The sequence below is a fragment of the Mastigoproctus giganteus genome, chromosome 5 (genome assembly GCF_048544385.1).
Source record: "Mastigoproctus giganteus isolate SK-2022 chromosome 5, ASM4854438v1, whole genome shotgun sequence".
Lineage (NCBI taxonomy): Eukaryota > Metazoa > Arthropoda > Arachnida > Uropygi > Thelyphonidae > Mastigoproctus > Mastigoproctus giganteus.
Window position 1 is genome coordinate 110,489,855 of NC_143579.1, and position 25,287 is coordinate 110,515,141.

At 37.8% G+C, this 25,287-nt stretch overlaps 1 protein-coding gene across 1 annotated transcript in view; it reads left to right on the forward strand.

The window, feature by feature from the left end:
• Positions 1–25,287, forward strand: part of Nse4 (SMC5-SMC6 complex kleisin component Non-SMC element 1) — a 166,939-nt gene that overhangs the window by 58,781 nt on the left and 82,871 nt on the right. Inside the window, exon 6 of the mRNA XM_090373402.1 lies at positions 6,360–6,453. Coding sequence (XP_090229528.1) covers positions 6,360–6,453 — 94 coding nt within the window. The remainder of the gene's footprint in view (positions 1–6,359; positions 6,454–25,287) is intronic.

A 25,287-nucleotide genomic window follows, 5' to 3' on the forward strand; every position in this document is an offset into this window, starting at 1 on the left:
TATGACCTAGTATGATGTTGGTCCTCCGTGTACAGCCAAAACAGCTCGTACCCAGCAAGGCATGGACACTACAATATTTCTAAATGTGTCTTGTGGTATCTGGTACCAACACGTCCTTTGTGGGTGAGACTCCACAGATCGGAGTTTCTGTTCCAACACACACCACAGATGCTTGATGGCATTGCTGTCTGGGGAATTTGGAGGCCAGGGCAATACCAGGAAGTCTTTCTCATGTTCTGCGAACCAGTCTCGAATAATTCAGGCCGTGTGGCAAGACACATTATCCTGCTGAAAAATGGCACCACCAGAGGGGAAGACCGTTACCATGAAAGGGTGTACCTGGTTAGCAACGATGTTTAGGTAGGTGGTAGATGTCGAGTACCAGGCACATGGATGACTGATCCCAGGGTATCCCAGCAGAACATTGCCCAAAGCATGACACTGCTACCACTGGCTTGTTTTCATCCCATGGTGCATCTAGGCGGTATCACTTTCCCTGGTAAACGACACACATGTACCTGGCCATCCACATGGTACAACAGGAAATGTGATTCATTGAACCAGACGACCTTCTTCCAATCACTCAAGGTCCCATTGTAGGAGCTGTCACCGGTGAACCGTGGTTAGCATAGCCATTCGGAGAAGCCTGTGGCTACGCATCCCCACTTTCAGCAGGATACTGTGTGTTGTGACACATTACTCCCATCATCATGGTCCTTGAGTTTGCCACAGACATTCTCTGAGATATGCCATACAAGCTGTACCTGCTGCCTGGGAGTCTAAAACACTGATGGAACTGATATTCGGGTGACACTTAAGTCAAGTAGACCCAATTTCGGCGAAGTCCGGACGGTCTCTGACAGCCATATCCTCTGCTTGCACTGTTAGTAATCCTGGGTATAACCTCCATGCACAAGTACATGGTGCGTAACCACCCAGGTGTGAACCAACGTAAGCAGGGGTCGAGGTGTGGCGCCCACACCACATGGAGGAATGCCGACCCTCTACATTACCATGCAGTACTAGGTGGTAGATGACTCTCATCAACCGTTGCAATACCACCACTTTGCTTATTGGAGTCTTGAAGTGGTGAAACCCGTGTTTAGTCTCTAGAGCTAAGTTCCAGTCAACCGTTCCCTATCTCTTCCATCATGCAGAATGATTGATGATTTTTGAGGTTATGATGAACATCATGGAGAGATCCAATATTCTTTACATTTCGAGGGTACAGCTCTAAAACAGTGTTCGCAGGCCGACCGCTAGTTAGTACACTGGAACGAACCTATTAGTAACTCTCTAGGAGACTTCCGGATCAGCTAGTGTATAATCTCGCTACCTCTACTCTGCCAGATGGTGACAGGAGGGAGTCCGAGTAGTATGTATGTAGTGTAGCGTTGTTGAGGCCACGTTATGTCAAGGATCTGGGTATATTCTTACCGTGTGTACGCCATATCCAAAAATTTCATTACTTCATATAGCATGTCCCACCCACTTTTTCTTACTATTGAATACACCACGAATTGTCAAACTAATAGAGCAAGCTTATCTGTGAAAAGATCTAAACCCCCCAAGGACTTCCTAATTCATTTCACAAATATACGTGGTCTCAATTCTAATCTCAACAATGTCCATTTCCACTTGCAGTCTGCCAAACCCCATGTACTTTTTCTGACAGAATCTCAGTTATCGATTGATTCAAATACTGCTCATCTCAGTTGCCCAAATTATTCGCTGTATGATTCCTTTCGCCTCAAAAGTGGTACTTGTGCATATGTCCGTTCTGATAGTCCCTGTCAGTGACTTGGCAATTTGGAATCTCCTCTCTTTGATCTTCTCTGGCTTAAAATCTCTCTACCTCATTGTGTCAAATTCTTCTGTTGTCTCTACTGTTCTCCCAACTCCACTAATCACTTGGAGCTCTTTGACTTCCTCTCTTTGCAACTTGACTTTCTCCAGTCCAACTTTCCTAACAGTGAGGTAATTTTCCTTGGTGATTTTAATGTTCACAACTCCAGCTGGCTTTCGTTTTGTAGTGATATCGACCCAGCTGGTCGAGATGCTGAGGCTTTTGCAATTACTAATGACTTGTGCTCAGATTGTTCATTTACCTACAAGAATACAGGACAATCCTAGTAATACAGCCAATACGCTTGATCTTTTTCTCACAAACAACCCTTCTAAATACACGGTCGATGTGAGAGGTCCTTTAGGCACTTCAGATCACAACTTGGTGATTGTCTCTTCTCCAATGGAACCTTTATCTCATGGCTATTTCCAACCTCGTGTTGTTTGGCATTACAAGAATGCAAAATGGGATGACCTGCGAGACTTCTTTTCCTTGGTCAGATTAATGTTTCAAAACTTCTGATGTCAACATTTGCTCAGATTGTGTCAGTGAAATTATACTTGCAGGAATGGAATCCTTTATCCCACACTCCACTTTAAAATCTCGTCCTTTAAATAAACCTTGGTTTTCCAATAAATGTGCTAAGGCTGTTCAAGAGAAGAATGTTGCATATCGTAATTGGCTTGTTTCTAATGATCCAGTTTCATTTTTCTGCCTACACTTTCTGCCTTATTTATTTATTTTTTATTTATTTATTATTTATTTATTTTTTTTTATTTATTTTTTTTTATTACTTTTTTTTATTTATTGACTATTATTAATTAGTTATTTATTTTATTTAACTATTTATTTATTTATTTTTTGTTTTTATCATTGTTTTGTTCGGATTTTTTTTTTTTTTTTTTTTTTTGGCTGGTGCAGCATAAGCCATAGGCTTTCTTGCACCATGCGGCCGTTACTAATACTAATACTAAAATACTAATACACCAAAGCTCGCAACAAATATAAAGCAGTTATTAATCAGTCCAAACTAGAGATTGAACAGGCTAAGAGTAGAAAACTTGCTTCTTGCCCTAATGGTAGCAGAGCATTCTGGTCTCTTGCCAAAGTTATTGGCCGCAACTGTTGCCCATCTCTGCTCCCACCTCTGTCCAAACCAGATGGTTCTGTTGTCACTTCAGCCAAGGATAAAGCTGACCTGCTAGCATCCCATTTTTCTTCCAATTCGTGTATTAATGATCTTGGTAAAACACCTCCCACTATTCTCGACAAGCTCCATTCAATGCCTCCTGTTGTAGTCCGTCAAAAGGATGTCAGAAGGATTTTGATGATTCTTAATGCCAAGAAAGCTCTAAGTCCTGATGGTATTTCTCCACTTGTTCTCAAAATCTGTGCTCCTGAACTTACTCCTATTCTTTGCCGCCTTTTTTCACTTTCTTATTCCAAAGGTGTTTTCCCTTCTGCTTGGAAATTTGCTCATGTCCAGCCAGTTCCTAAAAAGGGTGACAAATCCCTCCCATCCAATTATCGTACCATTGCAATTACTTCTACTCTTTCTAAAGTAATGGAGAAATCAATTAACCGCCAACTCTTAAACTACCTAGAAACCTTCAGTCTGATCAACAATCGCCAGTATGGATTCCGTCAATATTGATCCACTGGTGATATTCTGGCTTATGTTACCCATTTATGGACTAATTCAATGGAAAGGTTTGGTGAAACACAAGTAGTTGCTCTTGATATCTCAAAGGCTTTCGATCGTGTTTGGCATAAAGGTCTTCTAAAACAAGCTTCCATGTCATGGTTTGCCAACTGTTTTTAGTAATTGGTTATCCAGTTTTCTCTCTGATCACTCACTGAGGGTGATGGCAGATGGCTCTCTGTTTTCTAACTTCTCCACTAATGCCGGTGTCCCCCAAGGTTCAGTTCTTTCCCCCACTCGTTTCCTTTTGTATATTAATGACCTTCTTCCAGTGACTGGAAATCCTATCCATAGTTTTGCCGATGATAGCACATTGTATTCCACTTTCCATTTCGAGAAACCTTGTCCTGCTCAATCAGCTTCAACTTCTTGAAAATCTGCTACCAATTCCTTAAATGACGATCTTCGGGTAATTCTCCAGTGGGCCAAAGACAACTTAGTTGATTTGAACCCTTCTAAAACTCAGTCTTGCCTTATATCTCGCAAAAAGAATTCTGCTGCTCCTATGCTTATCTTTAGTGACACTCCAATTTCTAGGCAAAATGATATATCTCTTTTGGGGATTACCTTGACTTCTAATCTCTCTTGGCACAAGCACATTACAAATATTGGTTCCTCTTCATCTAAAAAACTTGGTTTTCTCTTTCGCTCTCAGCATTACTTTTCTTCCAAACAGCTGCTCACTCTGTATAAATCGCAAATCTGCGCAGCCATGGAATATTGTTCCCACAACTGGAGTGGTGCCCCCGAAACCTCTCTCAGGCTTCTCGATTCCATTTAGAAGAGGGCAGTTAGGTTAATTAATGATTCATCTCTAACAGAGTCTCTCCACTCACTGTCTCATAGATGTACTGTTTCTGCTGCATGCCTCTTCTACAGATTCTTCCATGGGCACTGTTCTTCTGAATTTGCTTCTATAATTCCCGCTCTCTCTTTCAAAACAGTCTGAACACGTGCAGCCAACATCCATTTACTGTCCAACTCTAAACTCACAGGACGAACTTTTCATCTTCCTCGTTTATTCATTCAACTGCCGTTTTCTGGAACAGCCTTCCTTCATACTTATTTCCTGAAAATTATAGTCTACAGAAGTTCAAGTCCAATGTCAACAAATATCGTCTTTCATCTTTCCAGTCTCCAACCCAAGCACGGTACTAAGTACTAGAGGTTCTAATACCTCTCGTGTTTGGAGTTTACCTAAAAAAAAAAAAAAAAGAAAAAAATCAGTATTCCAATTACTGGCGAGTTGCGCTACAGTTGCCCTTCTGTTGCCACCTACAATCTGGGAGGGCCTTTGCTCAGCTCGAGCATCTATGAGCTGTGGTCGTCCAACGCCTCACCAGCGTTTTGTGAGTTCCCCCTTCTCGGACCACGTTTGGTAGGTACTAACTACAGCTGACTGTGAGCATCCTACCAGCCGTGCCGTTTCGGATATGCCCTACCCAGTCATGTGGCCATTACAGTTTGGCCTTTGTCAAACTCCCTTAAGTCTGCTGCCTTTCCTGTCTGAAGAACAAGTGTTACTCTTGATTAATGGAACTCAGTATCGGGTAATTTTTTATACCGTGTCCCGACCCTCGCATGCACCGTAGTTCACCTGCAATTGCTTTGATTTGCATAACATCTCGCTGGTCATAATGTTTTGGCTCATCGGTGTGTGTGTGTTATTATGTATGGTTGTTTTTTATTTTCACTCTTCTGGTTTGCCATGCTACTGGCATCTGGTTTCATTTATTTTTATCTTAATTTATATATGTAGAACATGCTATTCTACTTAATCCTTAAGTATACAATGAGAAGTAATTTCCCCAAGACTTTGGACCCAGGTTCCACAAATACCAATAATATTATGCATTATTATTTGCTTCAATTCTAAAGGAAAATGAATTATTAATTCCCATATGGGAGAATCTTTAAATGATTAAATTAAAGTTCAAATTTTCATATATATATGAGCGGTGATCATTTATTTCACAGACTGGTACAAGATTTTATGTTTATCACGCAAACTTTCTGTAAGTGTCTCTAGAGGCACTCTCGATCGCTGCTGAACAGACCTGTGTGTGTGCATGCCAGTACTTGTTGAGCTAGTGTTGTGTGAAGAGAGGTTTTTAGCCACATGTCACCAACGATCATTTTGAAGCAAGTATCATGTTGGACATACAGATTGAACAGCGATATGTGATTCGTTATTGTGTTAGATGGCGCTTGAATGCATCAGAAATGGTTAAAGAGATAAATGATGTGTATGGTAATGAGTGTCTTGGTAGGATGGCCATATTCCAGTACGACCGAACTCTTTGGTTTGAAGTAGTTTCTCCATCAAGTCAGTGCCAGGCCCCATATGGCTAATATTTGTGCAGGCAGTGATCACAGCTGTAGATGCTGAGGTTCTGCCATATCCCCCTTATTCAACTGACTGGGCCCTGTGTGATTTCTTCCTGTTTTCACGTCTGAAGAAAGCTCTGAAAGGCAAGAATTTGCGTCCGACACAATGATGCTCGCAGAGCAACAACAGAAGCACTTCACAGACTTTCAAAAAATGGCTTGCAAGAAGCATTTAATGCATGGGTACGACAGTGGCGAAAGTGTGTTCAGGGGAAAGTATTTTGAGAAGGAGAAATCCACAGAAGATTCAGATGATGATAATTAAGATAAGATATTGCAGCAGTCTGCGAATTAAATGATCACCCCTCGTACATTATCAATATATAAAATTATGAAAACTAATATGGTCATTTATTTGCTTTTATTCTTAAATTGTTTATATCATTATATTGCCCTTTTATACTTTATTTTTTTTATGCCCAGTTAAAGATGAAAGATACAGAATCAAAACGAGATACAACCACAGAAGAGGTAGAACGGATCCTAGGCATTTTACATGAATTGTATAAGCAAAAAAGTAAATATGTATTTGCATTTTGATGTGTGTGAATTTAAATATTTTATGGCAATTAAAATGTAACTGTATGTGTTTTTCTTTGTTCTCCCAGAAGTTGAGATGTGTTTTCTTACCTTTATTTTATTTATTGTATTATTTATTTACTTATTTTTTGTCAAAATACACAGTTATAGTTGAGGTTTATTTATAAAGTGATCATTGGCTGACTTCACCACGGGTTTATTTTTTTATTGACCTATAGGAATGTCATTATCCTTGAAGACAAACTTATTGTTTTCCTCCAGTTTGCCTTAGTAACAAATGTGTCACTCATGAAAGAATGATAAAGTGGAATAATATTCTCACAGAGGAAGCACAAAATGAATATATGATAAATAATCAAGTATGATAAATGGCCTGTAAAGCAATTACAGATGTGAGGAACAGAATCCATGCTGTGTGAAAACAGTTTGATCAGGTGACATCGCAAACAAATCACATGTCACTTAAGGTTGCCACCCTTCTAGCACACTTAAAATATATGAAAAAATAAGTGAAGAATGTTTTCTGATTAGCCCTCTATGAAAGTGAATTATGCATCTCTGAAACATGAAACAAATGATAGAACTACAAAAACTCGTATGACTGTTCCGAAGCTGTAGATAACATCACTACCCATCATCATTCTGTTACGGATAATGCAAATTTTATGTGGTCACTGAAAAGTAAATAAAATGATCCTGTGTTCCTTTATATCCTTATGAATCAGGGGTGTGGAGGCTTTTTGTGGGTAAGATACGAACCACAGGGGTAATTTTTACCCCAATATGCTTACCAAAAAGATTAGGTATTTTGTTAGAAAGAAGTTTGTATTCTTTTAAGTGAAACTTATACTTTTTCTCAACCAATCCTCTTGATGGTTGGAGGTCAAAAAGCATTTTTATATATAAATACTATGTTTATCAGTGAAAATATTCTCTGTGTAATTGTTAAAGAATTTATTAATAATTTTGCTGAGTTATACAGGGTTATTCAAAATGAAGTTCGGGGTTTCAAACAATTCCTGTACACACATGAGCAGACATAGGAAGAAAGAAATATTTCCAGAATTCAAGTATAGTAATGAAGCTTTTTTTACATACCTCATAAATGTTCAATATGAGAGCCTTTAGTGATCCGGCAGATGTCAACTCAGAAAAGGAATTCTTCCCACACATGGCTTAGTAAGTCAGGAGTGATGTTGTCAATGGTTTTGGTGATCCGATCTTTCAGTTCTGGTATAGTCGCAGGTAAGGGAGGCACAAAAACGTTATCCTTTATGAAACCCCACAGCAAGAAATCGCATGGTGTTAGGTCGGGAGACCGAGGCGGCCAGGATTCGATCTGCTGATCTACAGCAATCCCACGTCCGATCCATCGCTGTGGTAAATGGCGGTTTAAATAATTCCGGACTATATGATGGAAGTGACATGGGGCACCATCTTGCTGTAGGATGAAGTTCGCACTATCATCCTGTAGTTGGGGTAGAAGCCATAAGCATAATAAATCCAGAGAAATCTCTCCAGTTACAATCTTTTCACAAAAGAAAAATGGGCCGTAAACTTTCCTTTGAGATATGGTGCAAAAGACATTTACTTTTGGAGAGTCCCGCTCGTGTACCACGTGTGTATGCGGATTTGATGTCCCCCAAAATCACACATTCTGCTTTCATCAGAAAAAATCACTTTGTCAGCAAACGTGTCATCTTGTTCCATGTGGCTCTGCAGTGCAGTGCAGAAGTTACTCCTCACGCACAGATCATCTGGTTTCAAAGACTGCAACAGGGTTAGACAATATGGTTTCATTAATAATCGCTTCCGCAAAACATGCCAAACTGTAGTTTGTGAGATGTGAAGTTCTTTGCTTGCCCTCGTAGTGGATTTCCTTGGGCTCCTTAGAAAAGTTTCCCTAATGCGTTCCACATTAGCATCTGATACAGGCGAGCGACCGGGACTTTTTCCCTTGGACAGACATCCTGTCTCCTTAAACTGCGTTATACCATCGTTTGTCTTGTCCATCGGCGGATCTTTCTTAAATTTTGTCCGAAAGTGGTGTTGCACAACAGTAACAGATTTACTTACATGAAACTCCAACACAGTAAAAGCTTTCTCATTACATTCCGATGCGATGTCGCAACAGAGCAGAACTGGCATCACAGACAAACGAACAACTGCACGGCGATATGCGTCCAGCACCATCTGGTGGTTAGCGGTGCAGCATACCCAACATCGCGAACGTGGGAACGAAACTTGAGATATTATGCATTCTTTCGAGATGGCTACAAATGATTATGCCCATGCCCTTTCCCAAAAAAAAAATTCTGAAACCCCGGACTTCATTTTGAATAACCCTGTATTAACTTCTAAATTTAGGGACAGTTTAAGATTAACTTAAATCTACAGTAAAATAGCTATACATTATTGTTTATTTTTGAAATCTTTTTTGGTGGTGTAATGAACCTGTGGACGAAATGAAGAACCTAATGATACGAAATGTTCTTTTTCTGGTCCTACTTGCATTTGCGCATATGCCTACTAAAGAAAGAAAGAATTCACTTCATGGTTCTACAGTTATGCAGCGAAATAATTAAGAACCTAATGATACGAAATGTTCTTTTTCTGGTCCTACTTGCATTTGCACATATGCCTACAAAAGAAAGAATTCACTTCATGGTTCTACAGTTATGCAGCGAAATAATTTATTCACAGCAAGTTATGGCATGCAAGAATTGTTAGATTACATACAACACTGATTTTTCTCTTTAGTGTAAAGTTGGATGAACTTGGTGTATTATTATACCCTGATTGTGAAAGTATTACATCTCACATAGACTTCAGCTAGGACAGTTTCAAGCATACAGCCATACAGCTCTTTGTTAATATAACACCATATGTTGCTCAGCAATTGGTTAGAATTTGTGTCATACACTGGTGCTGCAAAATACTGCTATGTCATATTTAGCAGGCTATCTTGCAGCTTTCTTGCCGATATGTTAGTTTTATCTTTGTTTAGTTGCTCTCTTGTGTGTCCTGTAGAAACAATTTAGCTATTTGTTATGGTGCATTTATCTTAAAGTCTATTGGTAATCCTGATTCATTTTGTTAGTGTGTGTGAGAAAGTGACCATGGAATACCCAAAATGCAGTGTTAACATCATTAAGGTCATGTTAGATTGGAGATCAGAATAATAGCTGGACCACATATGTTACAGTTCATCTGCTAGGTATTATTGAGAAGATAGTTACAGGTTTTGATTCATTAGTACCATTTGCTGTTTTTATGGTGTAGTGAGAGATGAAGAACTGTGTATGTGAAATAGAAACCCAGACTTAAATGTTTGTCTTTTATGGCTTAATTTTCTTAGAAACCATACAGTACCAAAATTTGCTTATGGCTATTCAGCTAATATCTCGTTATAAGAACCTATCAATACCTCAGCCACGGGATGGGCTTTAAGAGAAGATTAAAATATCTGCCATCCAGTGAACTTACTATATTGTCTTAATTTGTGGAGCTCTGCTTTCAGCAATTTACATCAATGATGTAGGTGGTAGATGACTTTCATCAACCGGTGAAATACCACCACTTTGCTTATTGGAGGCTTGAAGTGGTGAAACCCATGTTTAGTCTCTAGAGCAAAGTTTCCGGCATCCCCCTCCCCACATACTTCTCCTTTAACCCATGCACGGTACTAAGTACTATAGGTTTTAATACCTTTCGTATTTGTGGTTTTCATAAAAAAAAAATATATATATGTGATTTTACAATGAGAGGATCTTGTGAGAAACCTGAACTTGTCAATTTTTTGATAAGTTCATGTCTCGTTCAAGGGTGAAAGTTCTCTGTCTAGAAACGGTACTGAGGTATCTTTGTATTGTAAATATCAGAAAAATATGACTTCATTTTTCTTGTTAGTAAAGTTATGTTTCTTAATTATATTTTTACTTTAAAGCATTATTCATTATGAATTTATACAAGGAAATTACTCTTTTAATAAGACTGTATATTTAGAAATAATTCATTACTTGAGTGATACAATTCCTTAAATGCTGATATTGGAGGCTTGAAGTGGTGGAACCCATGTTTAGTCTCCAGAGCTAAGTTCCGGTCAACCCTTCCCCCATCTCTTCCATCATGCATTATGACTGATGACTTTTGAGGTTTTGATGAACATCAAAGCGAGATCCAAAATTCCTTACATTTCGAGGGTACAGCTCTAAAACTGTGTTCGCTGGCTGGCCACTAGTTAGTACACCAGACTGAACCTATTGGTAACTCTTTAGGAGGCTTCCGGATCAGCTAGTGTGTATAATCTTGCTACCTCTACTATGCCAGATAGTGACTGGAGGGAGTCCGAGTAGTGTGTATGCAGGGGGCATTGTCTAGGCCACATTATGTCAAGGATCTGGGTATGTTCTTACCATGTGTACGCCCATACAAAAATTTCATTACTTCATACATCATGGCGCATTATAGCCTTAGTTGCTAATGTGCCAATAAAATCCAAATCAGTCATACAGCATGTCCCCCCCCACACTTTTTCTTACTATTGAATACACCGTGAATTGTCAAACTAATAGAGTAAGCTTATCTGTGAAAATATTTAAACCTCCCAAACAGTTCCTAGTTCATTTCACAAATATATGTGGTCTCAATTCTAATCTCAACGATATCCATTTCTACTTGCAGTCTGCTAAACCCCATTTACTTTTTCTGACAGAATCTCAGTTATCAGTTGACTCAACTACTGCTCATCTCAGTTGCCCAAATTATTCGCTATACAATTCCTTTCGCCCCAAAGGTGGTACTTGTGCATATGTCCGTTCCGATATTCTCTGTCGGAAACTTGGTAATTTGGAATCTCCTCTTTTTGATCTTCTCTGGCTTAAAATCTCTCTATCTCATTGCGTCAAATTAATTTGTTGTCTCTACTGTTCTCCCAACTCCACTGATCACTTGGAGTTCTTTGACTTTCTCTCTTTGCAAATTGACTTTCTCCAGTCCAACTTTCCTAACAGTGAGGTAATTTTCCTTGATGATTTTAATGTTCACAACTACAGCTGGCTTCCGTTTTCTAGTCACACCGACCCGGCTGGTCGAGATGTGGAGGCTTTTGCAATTACTTGCACAGATTGTTCATTTGCCTACAAGAATACCATACAGCCAACACGCTTGATCTTTTTCTCACAAACAACCCTTCTAAGTACACGGTCGAAGTGATTGTTCCTTTAGGAACCTCAGATCACAACTTGGTGATTGTCTCTTCTCCAATGGAGCCTTTATCTCATGACTATTCCCAACCTCGTGTTGTTTGACATTACAAGAATGCAAAATGGGATGACCTGTGAGATTTCTTTTCTTCTTTTCAATGGTAGGATTACTGTTTCAAAACTTCTGATGTCGTTTGCCCAGATCATGTCAGTGAAATTTTTCTTGTAGGAATGGAATCCTTTATTCCACACTCCACTTCAAAATCTCTTCCTTTATCTAACCTTGGTTTTCCAATAAATGTGTTAAGGCTATTTAAGAGAAGAACGTTGCATATCGTAATTGACTTGTTTCTAATTCTCCAGTTTCATTTTCTGCCTACACCAAAGCTCGCAACAATTGTAAAGCAGTTATTAATCAGTCCAAACTATATTTTGAACAGGCCAATAGTAGAAAACTTGCTTCTTTCCCTAATGGTAGCCGAGCATTCTGGTCTCTTGCCAAAGCTATTAGCGGCAACTTTTGCCCATCTCTGCTCCCACCTCTGTCAAAACCAGATGGTTCTGTTGTCACTTCAGCCAAGGATAAAGCTGACCCACTAGTATCCCATTTTTCTTCCAATTCGTGTATTAATGATCTTGGTAAAACACCTCCCACTATTCCTGACACGCTCCATTCAGTGCCTCCTGTGGTATTCCGTCAAAAGGATGTCAGAAGGATTTTGATGATTCTTGATGCCAAGAAAGCTCTACGTCCTGATGGTATTTCTCCACTTGTTCTCAAAATCTGTGCTCCTGAACTTACTCCTATTCTTTGCTGCCTTTTTTCACTTTCTTATTCCAAAGGTGTTTTTCCTTCTGCTTGGAAATTTGCTCATGTCCAGCCAGTTCCTAAAAAGGGTGACAAATCCCTCCCATCCAATTATCGTCCCATTGCAATTACTTCTACTCTTTCTAAAGTAATGGAGAAATCAATTAACTGCCAACTCTTAAACTACCTAGAAACCTTCAGTCTGATCAACGATCGCCAGCATGGATTCCATCAGTGTCGATCCACTGGTGATATTCTGGCTTATGTTACCCATTTATGGACTAATTCAATGGAAAGGTTTGGTGAAACACAAGTAGTTGCTCTTGATATCTCAAAGGCTTTCGATCGTGTTTGGCATAAAGGTCTTCTAAACAAGCTTCCATCTTATGGTTTGCCAACTGTTTTCTGTAATTGGTTATCCAGTTTTCTCTCTGATCGCTCACTGAGGGGATGGTAGATGGCTCTCTGTCTTCTAACTTTTCTACTAATGCTGGTGTCCCCCAAGGTTGTTCTTTCCCCCACTCTTTTCCTCTTGTATATTAATGACCTTCTTCCATTGACTGGAAATCCTATTCATAGCTTTGCTGATGATAGCACATTGTATTCCACTTTCCATTTCGAGAAACCTTGTCCTGCTCAATCAGCTTCAACTTCTCAAAAATCTGCTACCAATTCCTTAAATGCCGGTCTTCAAGTAATTCTCTAGTGGGGCAAAGCCAACTTAGTTGATTTCAATGCTTCTAAAACTCAGTCTTGTCTTATATCTCGCAAAAAGGATTCTTCTGCTCCTATGCTTATCTTTGGTGAGACTCCGATTTCTAGGCAAAATGATATATCTCCTTTGGGGATTACCCTGACTTCTAATCTCTCTTGGCACAAGCACATTACAAATATCGCTTCCTCTGCATCTAAAAAACTTGGCCTTCTCTTTCGCTTTCAGTGTTACTCCAAACAGCTGTTCACTCTGTAAAAATCACAAATCTGCCCTACCCTGGAATATTGTTCCCTCATCACATCTGGGGCAGTGCCCCCAAAACCTCTCAAACTTCCAGATTCCATTCAGAAGAATGCAGTTAGGTTAAATAATGACTCCTCTCTAACAGTCTCTCCACTCGCTGTCTCATAGACATACTGTTTCTGCTACATGCCTCTTCTACAGATATTTCCATGGGCACTGTTCTTCTGAATTGGCTTCTATTATTCCCGCTCTCTCTTTCAAAACAGTCCGAACACATACCACCACCAGCCAACATCCATTTACTGTCCAACTTCAACTCACAGAACCAACTTTTCATCTTCCTCATTTAATCATTCAGCTGCCGTTTTATGGAACAACCTTCGCTCGTACGTATTTCCTGAAAATTACAGGCTTGAGAAGTTCAAGTCTAATGTTAACAAATATCTTCTTTTTCGTCTTTTTAACCTCCAACCCAAGCACAGTACTAAGTACTATAGGTTCTAGGCACCTCCGTAGCCAGGTTGGAAGCAGCAGTGCGTGACACATGCTTCTTTATTAGACCGGGATTCGAGCCTGTCACCACCAAATACGGAGGATGTGGAAAGGTCAGGGAATGACCACCGCATATCCTGGAGCAATATGGCCTTAGTTGCTAATGCTCCTAAAACCCAAATAGCAAACAACAACTATAGGTTTTAATACCTCTTGTGCTTGGGGTTTTCATTAAAAAAAAAAAAAAAAAAAACAATCAGAACAAAGAGACCTGATGTGTGGTCAAGATAAAATTGGAAATTACTGCTTACTCCATGACAGTGCTCTTTCTTTATCATTTGATGATTTCTGTATTTAACTGTTTATTCACGCTATTTGATTTTCCTCTAGCATCAACCAAACTCGTTAAAGAACTCTTTAGAACTCATTAAGGTACAATAATTTTTTATTGAAGCAGTGGAACTAAGGAAATCTCAAAAAATTACTTAAATGAAGCCTTTTTGAAATTATATAGCTGAGGGACAAAATATGTGAATAGTCAAAATAATTATTTTGAAAACTTCAATCTATAATTATCTGTATATATTATTTGTTTAAATAAATTTATTCCATTTATTGATCTTACACTATATACTTCCTAAAAAGAAGAGTAAAATAATGGGTGGTCGATTGGTATTCATTATTCCAATATTGTTTTAACATAATTTTAAAAAAATTTTAATGAAGCCGTAATTCAAAAAAATGGGATATACTGTGTTCTTTGTACAACCAATAAAGCGTAATGTGTGTTAGTTGTCTGATGGCACCAGGGGATTCCCCCATCTCTGTGTTGTATTCTTTGTATGTGTGACACAGAACTCTGCAGAGGGCAGGGATTTAAAAAGTGTGTGGGGAGAGGTTTGTTTCTCTGACCATTTAGCCGTATGGCCCCTATTGGGACTCTGTTGCCGATACTTTGCCACAAAGGGGCAGGTCAGGCACCCAGTAGATTATTTAAGTACTTTGGCAGGTCCCACCACCTAATTTCTGAGGATTTCAGTGGCAAGGCCTACATATATATATATACAGGTAGCCCTTGTTTTGCGCTGGTCCGAGCCCGTCACCACCAAATACGGAGGATGCAGAAAGGTCAGGGAATGACCACTGCATATCCCGGAGCAATAGGGCCTATAGTTGCTAATGCTTCTAAAAACCAAAACAACAATCGCAATAGCACTGATCACTAACCACAATGCCATTTTTATTTTTGCAATTTTTTTTATAAATTGAAAGTTTAAAATCGTCAGACAAAATTTATCAGCATCATACTGCGCTATGTATTGTGCACTGTTCACGTGATTTAGGACAATCTGAGCCAATCAGCAATTAGCGCATTCATATCAGAGACGAGAAAGATTCCTGCCTTCGAAGTAACCACTTGTGGATGCGGGTAGTAAAGGTCCATGCAGTGAAGCATTCGATTGGTTGTTTTTACACTATTTTACACATATTGGAAATTTATTACACTAAATTTTTTTTATTAATTGTTCTATTAATAAATCGTGTTATAAAGTTTTTAATTTAAGCATAAAGATCCCTCATGTTTGGTAAAAGTAGTTAATTTAATCCTAGTACAATATTCAGAGGATAGAATCAGATGAAAGCCACCCTAATATGTGTAGGGCTATGAATATGCCTCCATCGGCTATTACTACGACTATAAAGAATGCTAATAAAATAAAACAATCGTTACAAAATGGTAGGTAAAATTTTTGGTTCCTGGAACCTTACTCTGTGATTTCCAATTGACTCTATTATATAAAGGGTTCCATTTGAGCCCGTTCTATTTGCATCTGTCCCTGCAGAAATCTAACCCCGATGTAAATCGATGACTACCTGTATATAGCGGGGAATGAACACTAGAATTTGGAAAGGCCGAAAAAGGTTTATGAGGGAACGGTTAGATTTAGACGTTGATTAGAATTTGGTGGCATTGTTAGGTATTCGGTCGGTTTAGAGTGGGGGAGGAGACTGAAGATTGGGGGAAACAGGTAGAAGGATGGGACGATAGAATAGGCATCCACAAAGAGATCAGTTGGGACAAGTCCCACCAGGCAAAGTACTGGGGAGTTGGAGGGGAATAGACGGAGACCTGTCTCCCCCCCCCCCACATTGGGATGGAGTTTTAAAGGGAACCAGGTTTGAGTATCCGGTTCACATTGCCAAATGGCTTGTTGCAATGGAGCTGCAGTAACTCTCAATCGGTGATAGTTGGGGGCAGTGGTGAGCTATAGTGGGCTTGCAAGAGCCCAGTGTTATTTTTTTTCAGAATTTGCGAGCCCATTGTTGAGACGATAATTTATTTTACAAATAAAATCCTGAATGCAATTATTGAGTATCCAGAGCCAAAACTACGGTGGGGCGACGGGCAGCCCATTCCCAGCATTTTAATGGCGCAATCGATCGATTATGTATTTTAAAATTGCTTCAAAATTTTATTTAATTCCAGTCAAACTTCTGTTTAACGAACTTCTTTATAGCAAATTTTTTTTGATTCCACTTGGTAATTACATTTAAAATAGTTTCCATTGAACAAAGGGATTAGGAAACGAACAGATTAGGAGAGACAACTGTGTATGCATTGTTCTCACCTCTGGTCTTTAGGCAGTTTAGGTAATTAGAAAGTGCAAATTAAGGGTGAAAGGGATTACCGTTTCGCAATGTTAGTGGTGTCCGTAAAAACCTATGCAGTCACATGCTGAGAAGTTGCACTAGTCAATATGCTTTTCATAGCCAGTCAGAGGATTAAGAAGATTTTCGACGTGGATTATATCCTCTGGTTAATCTGTGTTCTGGTTCCCCTTTACTCCAACAAACAGGCAATAAGTTTTTCAGAGAAGTGAGTGATCCAAGCTTTCCAGTAAATTTCTCCTGTCTATGTTTACATGGTCACAGTAGCAGAATATCCGTGTGATTCCGACATTTTGCACTGTTTCAAAGAACTAGTAACAGTAGCAACTTAGTGGGGGATTGAGGCAACTAAGAAATTATATAAACTTTACGAAGATGAAATGTTGGCAGATTTTGAAACTTTGTCAAACCTTTCACTGTATAGAAAATGTTCTAAAATATAATGGCATACAGGCAATAATTAAAAAAAAAAAACTGTATCACAAATCTCCAAAAAAACTAGCGCGAATTAAGGATGATTGCTAAAGAACTTGATGTGGAAACTGTAAAGATCGGTCGTGTGTTCGGGCCACGATGAGCAGCTTGTAGCTTGCGGACGGCAATTGTGGGTTGGAAGAATTATCCCGCTTTGTGCAAACATTTTGAATCAGAAGTTTAAATATTCTGGATTATTAACTCAACTTTTAAATTTGGAATATCTTAACCATTTAGCACTAATGATCGCCATCCTGCAGGAGCTCTCTTACTTTTCAGAAGCTTTACAAAATCACAACAGTTTTTACTGTTGTGATTTTGTAAAGCTTCTGAAAAGTAAGCTTTACATAAATTAATTATTAGAACTATCAATGCTATTGCTTATTTGAAAAATTCTGAAGGAAATTATGAAGCTAAAATTGAGAGCATGTTGAAGTGGAAAGAATTTGAATGAATCAAAATCGAAAGTAAAAAAAAAATTACTTTGTGACAAGTTATTAAATGCATTGTTTTATCCTCAAAGGATAAGTTATTAATGCAACAGAGTGATTTTAAATTAAATAAAGAAAATAACAATACCATTGAAAGAAATTTTAAACATAATTTACCCGAAATCGTGGAATGTGAAAGAACTTTCATCTCGGTGGGAAGACAGTGAAAACTGAATAAGAAATATGTTTTCTGATAAAATATGAAATAAAAATTAATGATTTTAGAGATTTTGTCGAAGACGGTTCATCTTTAAAATCGAGTGAAATTACCTTTTCAATTAATAAAACCAGAAAACATCTTTGAAACCATTGCGATTAGCAGTAATGAAGCTGAGTGAGCTTTCAGCATAATGAATAACAGTGACAATTAAACACGTTGCACATTATGATGACCATACATCTAAATGGAAAACCATAGCTTCAGTTTGATCTGGATTGTTATGTCAAATCATTGCCCAGCTATTGAGCAAAGCAGAAGATTGACAACAAATATTAATAAAGAAGTAAATTCTATATGGAAATTTTTAGAATAAATTTTTCTTGAATATTTGTGAAATAATTTTTTTTTTTTCATCTAATCTGTGATTTTTTGTGTACTTTTTGTAGAAAGTTTGTTTTTTATGTAATATTTATTTTTATATTGTGGAATTTTTTGTGATAGTTTTTGTTATTTGTGATATGGAAATATTTCATGTTATTTTTTATTCACAATATTAAAATTTTATCATGAAAAAAATGTATCCATTATGTTTCCCTAGTTAAATAAAAGACGAATAAAAAAGTTGCGCGGGTGCTGAGCACGCGCGGTAGATGGTTTATGCGAAACATCCTTCACGTTTCTTTTAAGTATTTTGCTTTGTATATATCAATTATGAAATAAGAGCTTTTTTATTGTAAATATTTCATTGATCATTCACAGATTTTCATAATTTCTGGAAGACAAGATACAATGGATTTATGGTAACTGAAGTAAGAGATGTATACTTGAGAGTGCAATGTATCTATATATCTCTGTAAAATAGCACAGATTGATGTACCAATCATGTAGGTGAAGTGACATACACAGCTGTTAGGGGAAACCTAACAATGGAATGTAACGAAAATGCGAGACAAAAAAAGAAATTGTTGACAAATATTTGTATTGTTGCAGTCATACTTACTGCAGTAGTAACTTCAGGAAGCATGATTGTGACATCATACTATTCAAAAATTCTAAAAGCTTAGAACTCCAGACGCTGTCATATCCAGTTATCATCATAGGGCGAGGCATGACGACCAGTTTTTTTTAGATAGACCTAGGAACGTTTTACACATTCACTTAAATGCATGGTTAAGGGAGCAATAAGTCGCATCTTGTCCATCCCCCTAAATCCGCCCCCTGACTCGAGATATCAAACCGGTCACGAAAAATGCGTCACACGCTCTAATCACACTAGTAGTTGTGAGAGCGTGGGAAGCACTTCTGTTTGAAGCCACGGATTACATCACTTCCCTGACCAATCAGATTTACTCGGTAGAAAGTCGGAAAAACTGCAAGCCCATTGTTAAAATATTCACAGCTCACCACTGGTTGGGGGAGTAATCTCCTGGCAGTGGGGGAGTAATTTCACCGCACTGCCAAGGGGAATGAGAAAGAGATGCACATTTATTTCTTTCATAATCTGCATTCTCATTCTGCTTGCATTGTATTTTTATACTTTTTTTATATATTTTATAATTTTTTTTCCCTTCTGTTAGATTATATATATATATATATAAAGATAAAGATGCAATGAAATTACGAAAGTCTTATAAAACAGGAATGAGCTATAAGAGTTTATGCAAAATTATAAAATGTATATAAGACCAGGTTATGAATTCAGGAACTACGGTAATCGCTGAAAGGACTGGCAACCATAATGAATAATAGACAAAAAGGTAAAAATCAATATATTTGTGTATATGGTAGGGGAGTTGGGCTATAAGGTGTAGTAGCCATGGAAGAAAAGGGAGAACCTGTAAGCAAAAAATCAATTTACTTGAAATAAAAAATAAAATGCAATTAATAAGGACATAATTGCAAGAACCAAAAGATGTGGGTCCTAGGACTTTAACTACTTCTTCAAAAGGGTCAGCAGGAAAATCGTTGGAGCCACAACGATAGTCCAGGTCCCTCTTTCTGTTATGATGTACATGTAAACGGTATACGTATACATCACAGCTGACCCGACAGAGACCAGAAGGAAGAATAAAATAATAAATAAAAATAAAATCCTGTGGAAGGAGAAGTATGAAATTTAAACTCAAAAATATCTGAGAAAACTTACTGTCTGTATGGACTGGAAGACAATGTCTCATTAGTTCATTATCCGTTCAGTATGGACTGGAAGACGTTGTCTTCCAGTCCATACTGAACTCCGGGTATCCTGGGTGATAGCTACTATAGTGTAAGAACATCCCCATATTCGTGGGCTTACGATAACTACTGAAATTAATATTTTCACCCTCCCTCTTAAGTGTAAAGTTTAGAAAATTTATAGACTTTGTTTCTTCTTGTTCTGTTTCCAGAGTAAATTTTAACCTAATGTGCATATTATTAAAAGTTTGTAAAACTTCATTAATAGTGTCATTATCTGTTATAATGAGGATGTCACCATAAAATGTGATTTTGGCTAAAAACTGTATTAGATATATATTTTCCAATCTATCTAAATACAGCTCCAATATTAGGCTGCTCAAGTTTAAACCCATAGGTAAACCGAAAATCTGTCTATAAATCTTATTTCAAATAAAATATAATTAGCCTCAACCAGTAACTTAATTAGCTCAAATATCTCTTTTTTTAGGCAACTTCGTACTGTTAATACTAATAGTGTTATTATTTAATAAATCCCAAATAACATCCAGATCATATATCACATTAACATTAGTGTATAAAGAAACTACGTCAAGGGAAAATAATTTAGCACCTCCCCCCAATTTTAGTCTTTTAAATTTGTATGTAAGGTGTTGTAATTCTTTATACTATATTTTAATACCTTCCGAAAAGGTTTTATGATCCAGTATAAATATGCTGTCAAAGCAGAAAAGGCAGAATTTTTGTATGATACGATAGGCCTAATAAGGTGTCCGGGTTTGTGTGTAGTTTTACTTGTCCAAAGAGAATAGGTGCATTATTTGTTCTGGCTTTTAGTTGCTTTAGTTGTGTCATTGAAATGTAATCCTTTTTACGGTATGAAGTAAGTAATTTGTTGTATTGATTAACCTCATTATCAAACACAGAAGAGTCTACCTCTTGGTATGTGGACCTATCTGATATAATTGCCTGTAATTTTTTGTTATAATCCGCTTTATTTAAAATGACTACAGCATCCCCCTTATCAGCTTTGTTAATTACAGTTTTTATTTTTTATAGGTTTAAATCCAAGACTTTCTTCAGCAGCTCCCAGAATTGATTTTTTCATGTTTGACCAGATTTCCTCAACATTATCACTTTCATCTGATTTGAGTTTATCTTTCAATCGACTTTCATACAGGAATTTAGTGCTTTCGTCTTCCAACAAATGATTTTTAATTTCTTAGTAGTTTTTGTTGGTATTTTCTTCTTTTTATTAAGATAATTTCTTTTTATTTTGAAAGTGCTTTCTACTAGGTAGTGATCACTGTCAATTTCACTGCCTCTGAATACTCTAGTGTCTCTAATTTTGTCATTTAAATTTTCATTAATGATAATATAATCTATTATAGACCTTGTGTTTCTTGCTTCCCATGTGAATTTATGGATATTCTTGTGTCTGAAAAAAGTATTTGTAATTTTAAGTTTATTAAAAATGCAGAAGTCTATCAGGCATCTTCCATTATTGTTGACCACGGGTTCGCCTTCTGATCCTATACATTTGTCTACTGACTGAGCATCAACCCTTGCATTAAAATCTCCTGCTAGTATGAGATACTCGTTTTTGTTAGTTTGGTCTATGATCTGTTGTAATTCGTCATAAAATTCTGTGGTTTCATTAATGTTGCCTTCTACTGGTGCATAGATGCCAATGATTGTTATTGTATAAGATAGAATTTTTAGTCTTAATTTCAATATTCTGGGTGATAACCAAGAGTAGTGTTTTGTTTTCCCATTCTTTCTTTATTATAACAGCAACTCCCGATGATGCCCACCTTTCACTTGGTACGCCGGAATATATCATTATGAAGTTACCCATTTCTTTGGATCCTTTGTTCTTCTTTTTTTGTTTCGGTAATGACTGCTATGTCAGTATTTCTATTTTTTAGTTCCATGGTCAATTCATCTAATTTGTGATTTATTCCCCCAACGTTCCAAGTTGCTACTTTAAGTTCCTTAATCATAGTCCTATATCCATTGCCTAGGTCGTTACCCTTGAGATCCGTCCAGTTTTTTCCATTGAGCTTATTTCGAGTATTTAGAATGTCCCCCGGATAGGTTACCAGCCTTTCACAGGGAAAGTCTAGTGGTGGGGCTGCCACCTTATAGCCTCTAGACAGACTTCAGGTACAGTTATACTGCTAGGAGATGAAATTCTGGTGAAATTTTTGATGATCAGAGAACAGGGTATGTAGATGATGGCTCCAAACTTCCAAGTTAACAAGCCGCTGTAGACAGAGAAGTGCACTGTTTGGGTACATCTGAGGTTGAGTGAATCCTTCGAACAGCATGACAAAAAAATCCTGCAGGCAAAATACTTTGATGGCAACAGAATGGCAAAATTGAAAACCATGAAGAATTTTCATATCCATTAATAAAATTTTTTCACCAAATAAAAGGTCTGGTTAAATGATACAGGTTTCGTAAAGAAAAACAAAATCATTCACAACACATGGCTACCAAATAGACAGTAGATCTGAGACTGGTGTCAGAGAAGCAAAGTGCCAAAACTAGTGGTTATTATCAGGGAAGATACTTAACTTAGTAAGTCCAGGAATAAAAAGCCAAATGTACAGGATTCCAAATGGTAGAAAGGAAGAATTAAGACTAAACATGTGAAAAACTTAAGCAACAGGAGTCTCATTCTGAAAAAAAAAAACAAACTTAAACAGAAATCATGAACAGTGATGACTAAGTAGTGGAAATCCCACCAAATAATATACAACTGTACAATACCTTTAACATGGACAGGTACCAAGTAAATCAAAATTGGATTTATTTTTAATTGTAGAAGAAACTATACTGAAACAGTATTTGATGAAAAAGGGAGGTATATTATTATTTAAAAGCTTGTTATAGAAAACTTGTATTTCTTTGCTGAAAAGGATATGGTTGCTGCATATGTTGGCTAATCTGATAACTGCAATACATTAGCAAAGGCACATGATGCAAGAAAGCAAGCTTATATAGCATCAGCCAAAAAAAAAAAAAAAACTTTATTTCACTCATCCGCTCGCTCCAAATGTTTGTCAAGTTCTGCCGTGAATCTATTTAAGCTATCAACTTCTACAACGACAGATGGAAGTTTGTTCCAAAAATCAACCACTCGCTGGCTAAAGGCAAACTTCCACACATCTATCCTACAACCATCTTTCCTCAATTTCAATTTATGCCCTCTCAGGCGATTATTCTGAGCAAGAGGAAGAATCCCATCAGCATTGAGCATGCTCAGACCATTCAAGGCTTTATACACCTCAATCAGATCACCTCGCAGGTGCCTAGTCTCCAGACACTGCAATTTGCAAAACTTAAGCCTTTCTTCGTAAGAGCAACCCTTTGTTCCATTCACTAATCTTGTTGCCATTCTTGTACTCGTTCCAACAGCTCTACATCCTTCTTAAAATGAGGCCTCCAGACCTGTATACAGTACTCAAGGTGTGGCCTTATATAAAGAGATAATCACCTCCTTATCCCTGCTAGAAAAATTCCTGTATATCATTGACAAGACACCATTGTCAATGGTGTCTTGTCAATGATATACAGGAAGCTACTCTTGCAGACCATCTGCACTGCTCAGAAAACTTCATATCTGCCTGCACAATTACCCCCAGGTCCTTTTCATTCTCTACCACAGTCAGTGTGGTACCACAGAGTTGATACGTTACTCTGGGATTACTGCTTCCCATATGTAGTACTTTACATTTGTCAATGTTAAACTTCATTTGCCACCTCTCAGCCCATCTGCTCAACTTTTCTAGATCCTGTTGCTGCGTACTGTCATTAACAACCCTGCCAACCTTCATATCGTCTGCAAACTTGGACATTTAGCCTGATATACCATAATCAGTATCATTAATAAATGCAGAAAACAACAGTGGACCCAACACTGACCCCTTGGGAACTCCACTAATAGCATTAGTCCACGAAGAGCAGTGTCCATTGATTGCCACTCTGTCTTCTCCCAATCAACCATCCCTTTATCCATAACAGCAATTTGCCTCCAATGCCACACTGCTCCAATTTGTGCAACAGTATCAAAGGCTTTTCTAAGATCCAAATATGTGATATCAAAGTTGTTCTTTGCATCCAGTTCCTTTGTGACTACATCATAGTATCCAATCAAATTAGTCAGACAAGACTTCCCCTTAACAAACCCATGCTGTGTCCGAGCTATAACTGAAGTCTTGTCTAGATGATGCTGCAGTGCTTCTTTAACCAGTGCCACCATTAATTTTCCAGGAACAGAAGTTAAACTAACAGGTCTATAATTACTTGTGTCGCCCTTTGATCCTCCTTTGTGAATTGGGGTCACATTTGCACATCTCCAGTCCATGGGTACTTCCCCTGAGTCCAAGGAAGCTCTTATAATTATGGCTAAGGGTTTGCTTACTTCCTTTGCTGCCTCCTTTAATATAACTGGATAGATTCCATCCACCCCAGGTGCCTTTCTTGTGTTTATCTTCAACAATTTCTCCTCCACTTTACTCTCAGTTATTACAAGATTATCTAACTTACTGGCAGAGTTGAATACACTTCTGGCATTCCCCTCCCTGTATAACTCCTCATGTGGGAATGACCATGCAAAATATTCATTGTTTGTTAGCAGGTTCATCAACAGTTGAACCATTGATATCAAGTGGACCAATCTGATTCATCCCCTTCCTCCTAGAGTTTACATAAGTAAAGAACTCTTTGCTGTTTTTCTTTGCATCATTTGCCAAAGATTTCTCGGAATCTGGTTTCGCCTGCTTAACCTCTTTTGTTACTTGGTTACAGACCAGCATACGTATCGTAGGCTTCCGTGTCACGTTAAATTATCTGTATCCCATGCATTTTTCTTCTCTGTCACATGTCTAATTAGTTCATCTGACATTCATTTAGGCCTAAACCTTGAACAGTATTTCTTAGTTGGGACATAAAGCCTAATAACTTCCAAGATTGCTTCCCATTTAGAATTCACTGTTAAGATCATCAGTTGATCCCAATGTATAGAATTTAAAAACTCTCTGAGACCACTGTAGTCACCTTTACGAAAGCAAAAACCCTTCCCTTTACCCTTGATGGTAGTTACCTCTTTAAGTAAATCCCACTTCAACACACTGTTATCACTGCCACCTAGTGGTTCCTTTATCTGCAGATTCTTGATGCATGAAGATTTACTACTGATAATCAGATCAAGAGTATTACTCCCTCTAGTTGCCTCCCGAACATGCTGCTGTAGAAAACAATCATCCAATAAATCCACAAAAGCCTTGCTAGTGTGTGAGTGACCAATCCACAAATTCCAGTAAATATCTGGGAAATTAAAATCCCCCATTATAAGACACTTTAATTTACTGG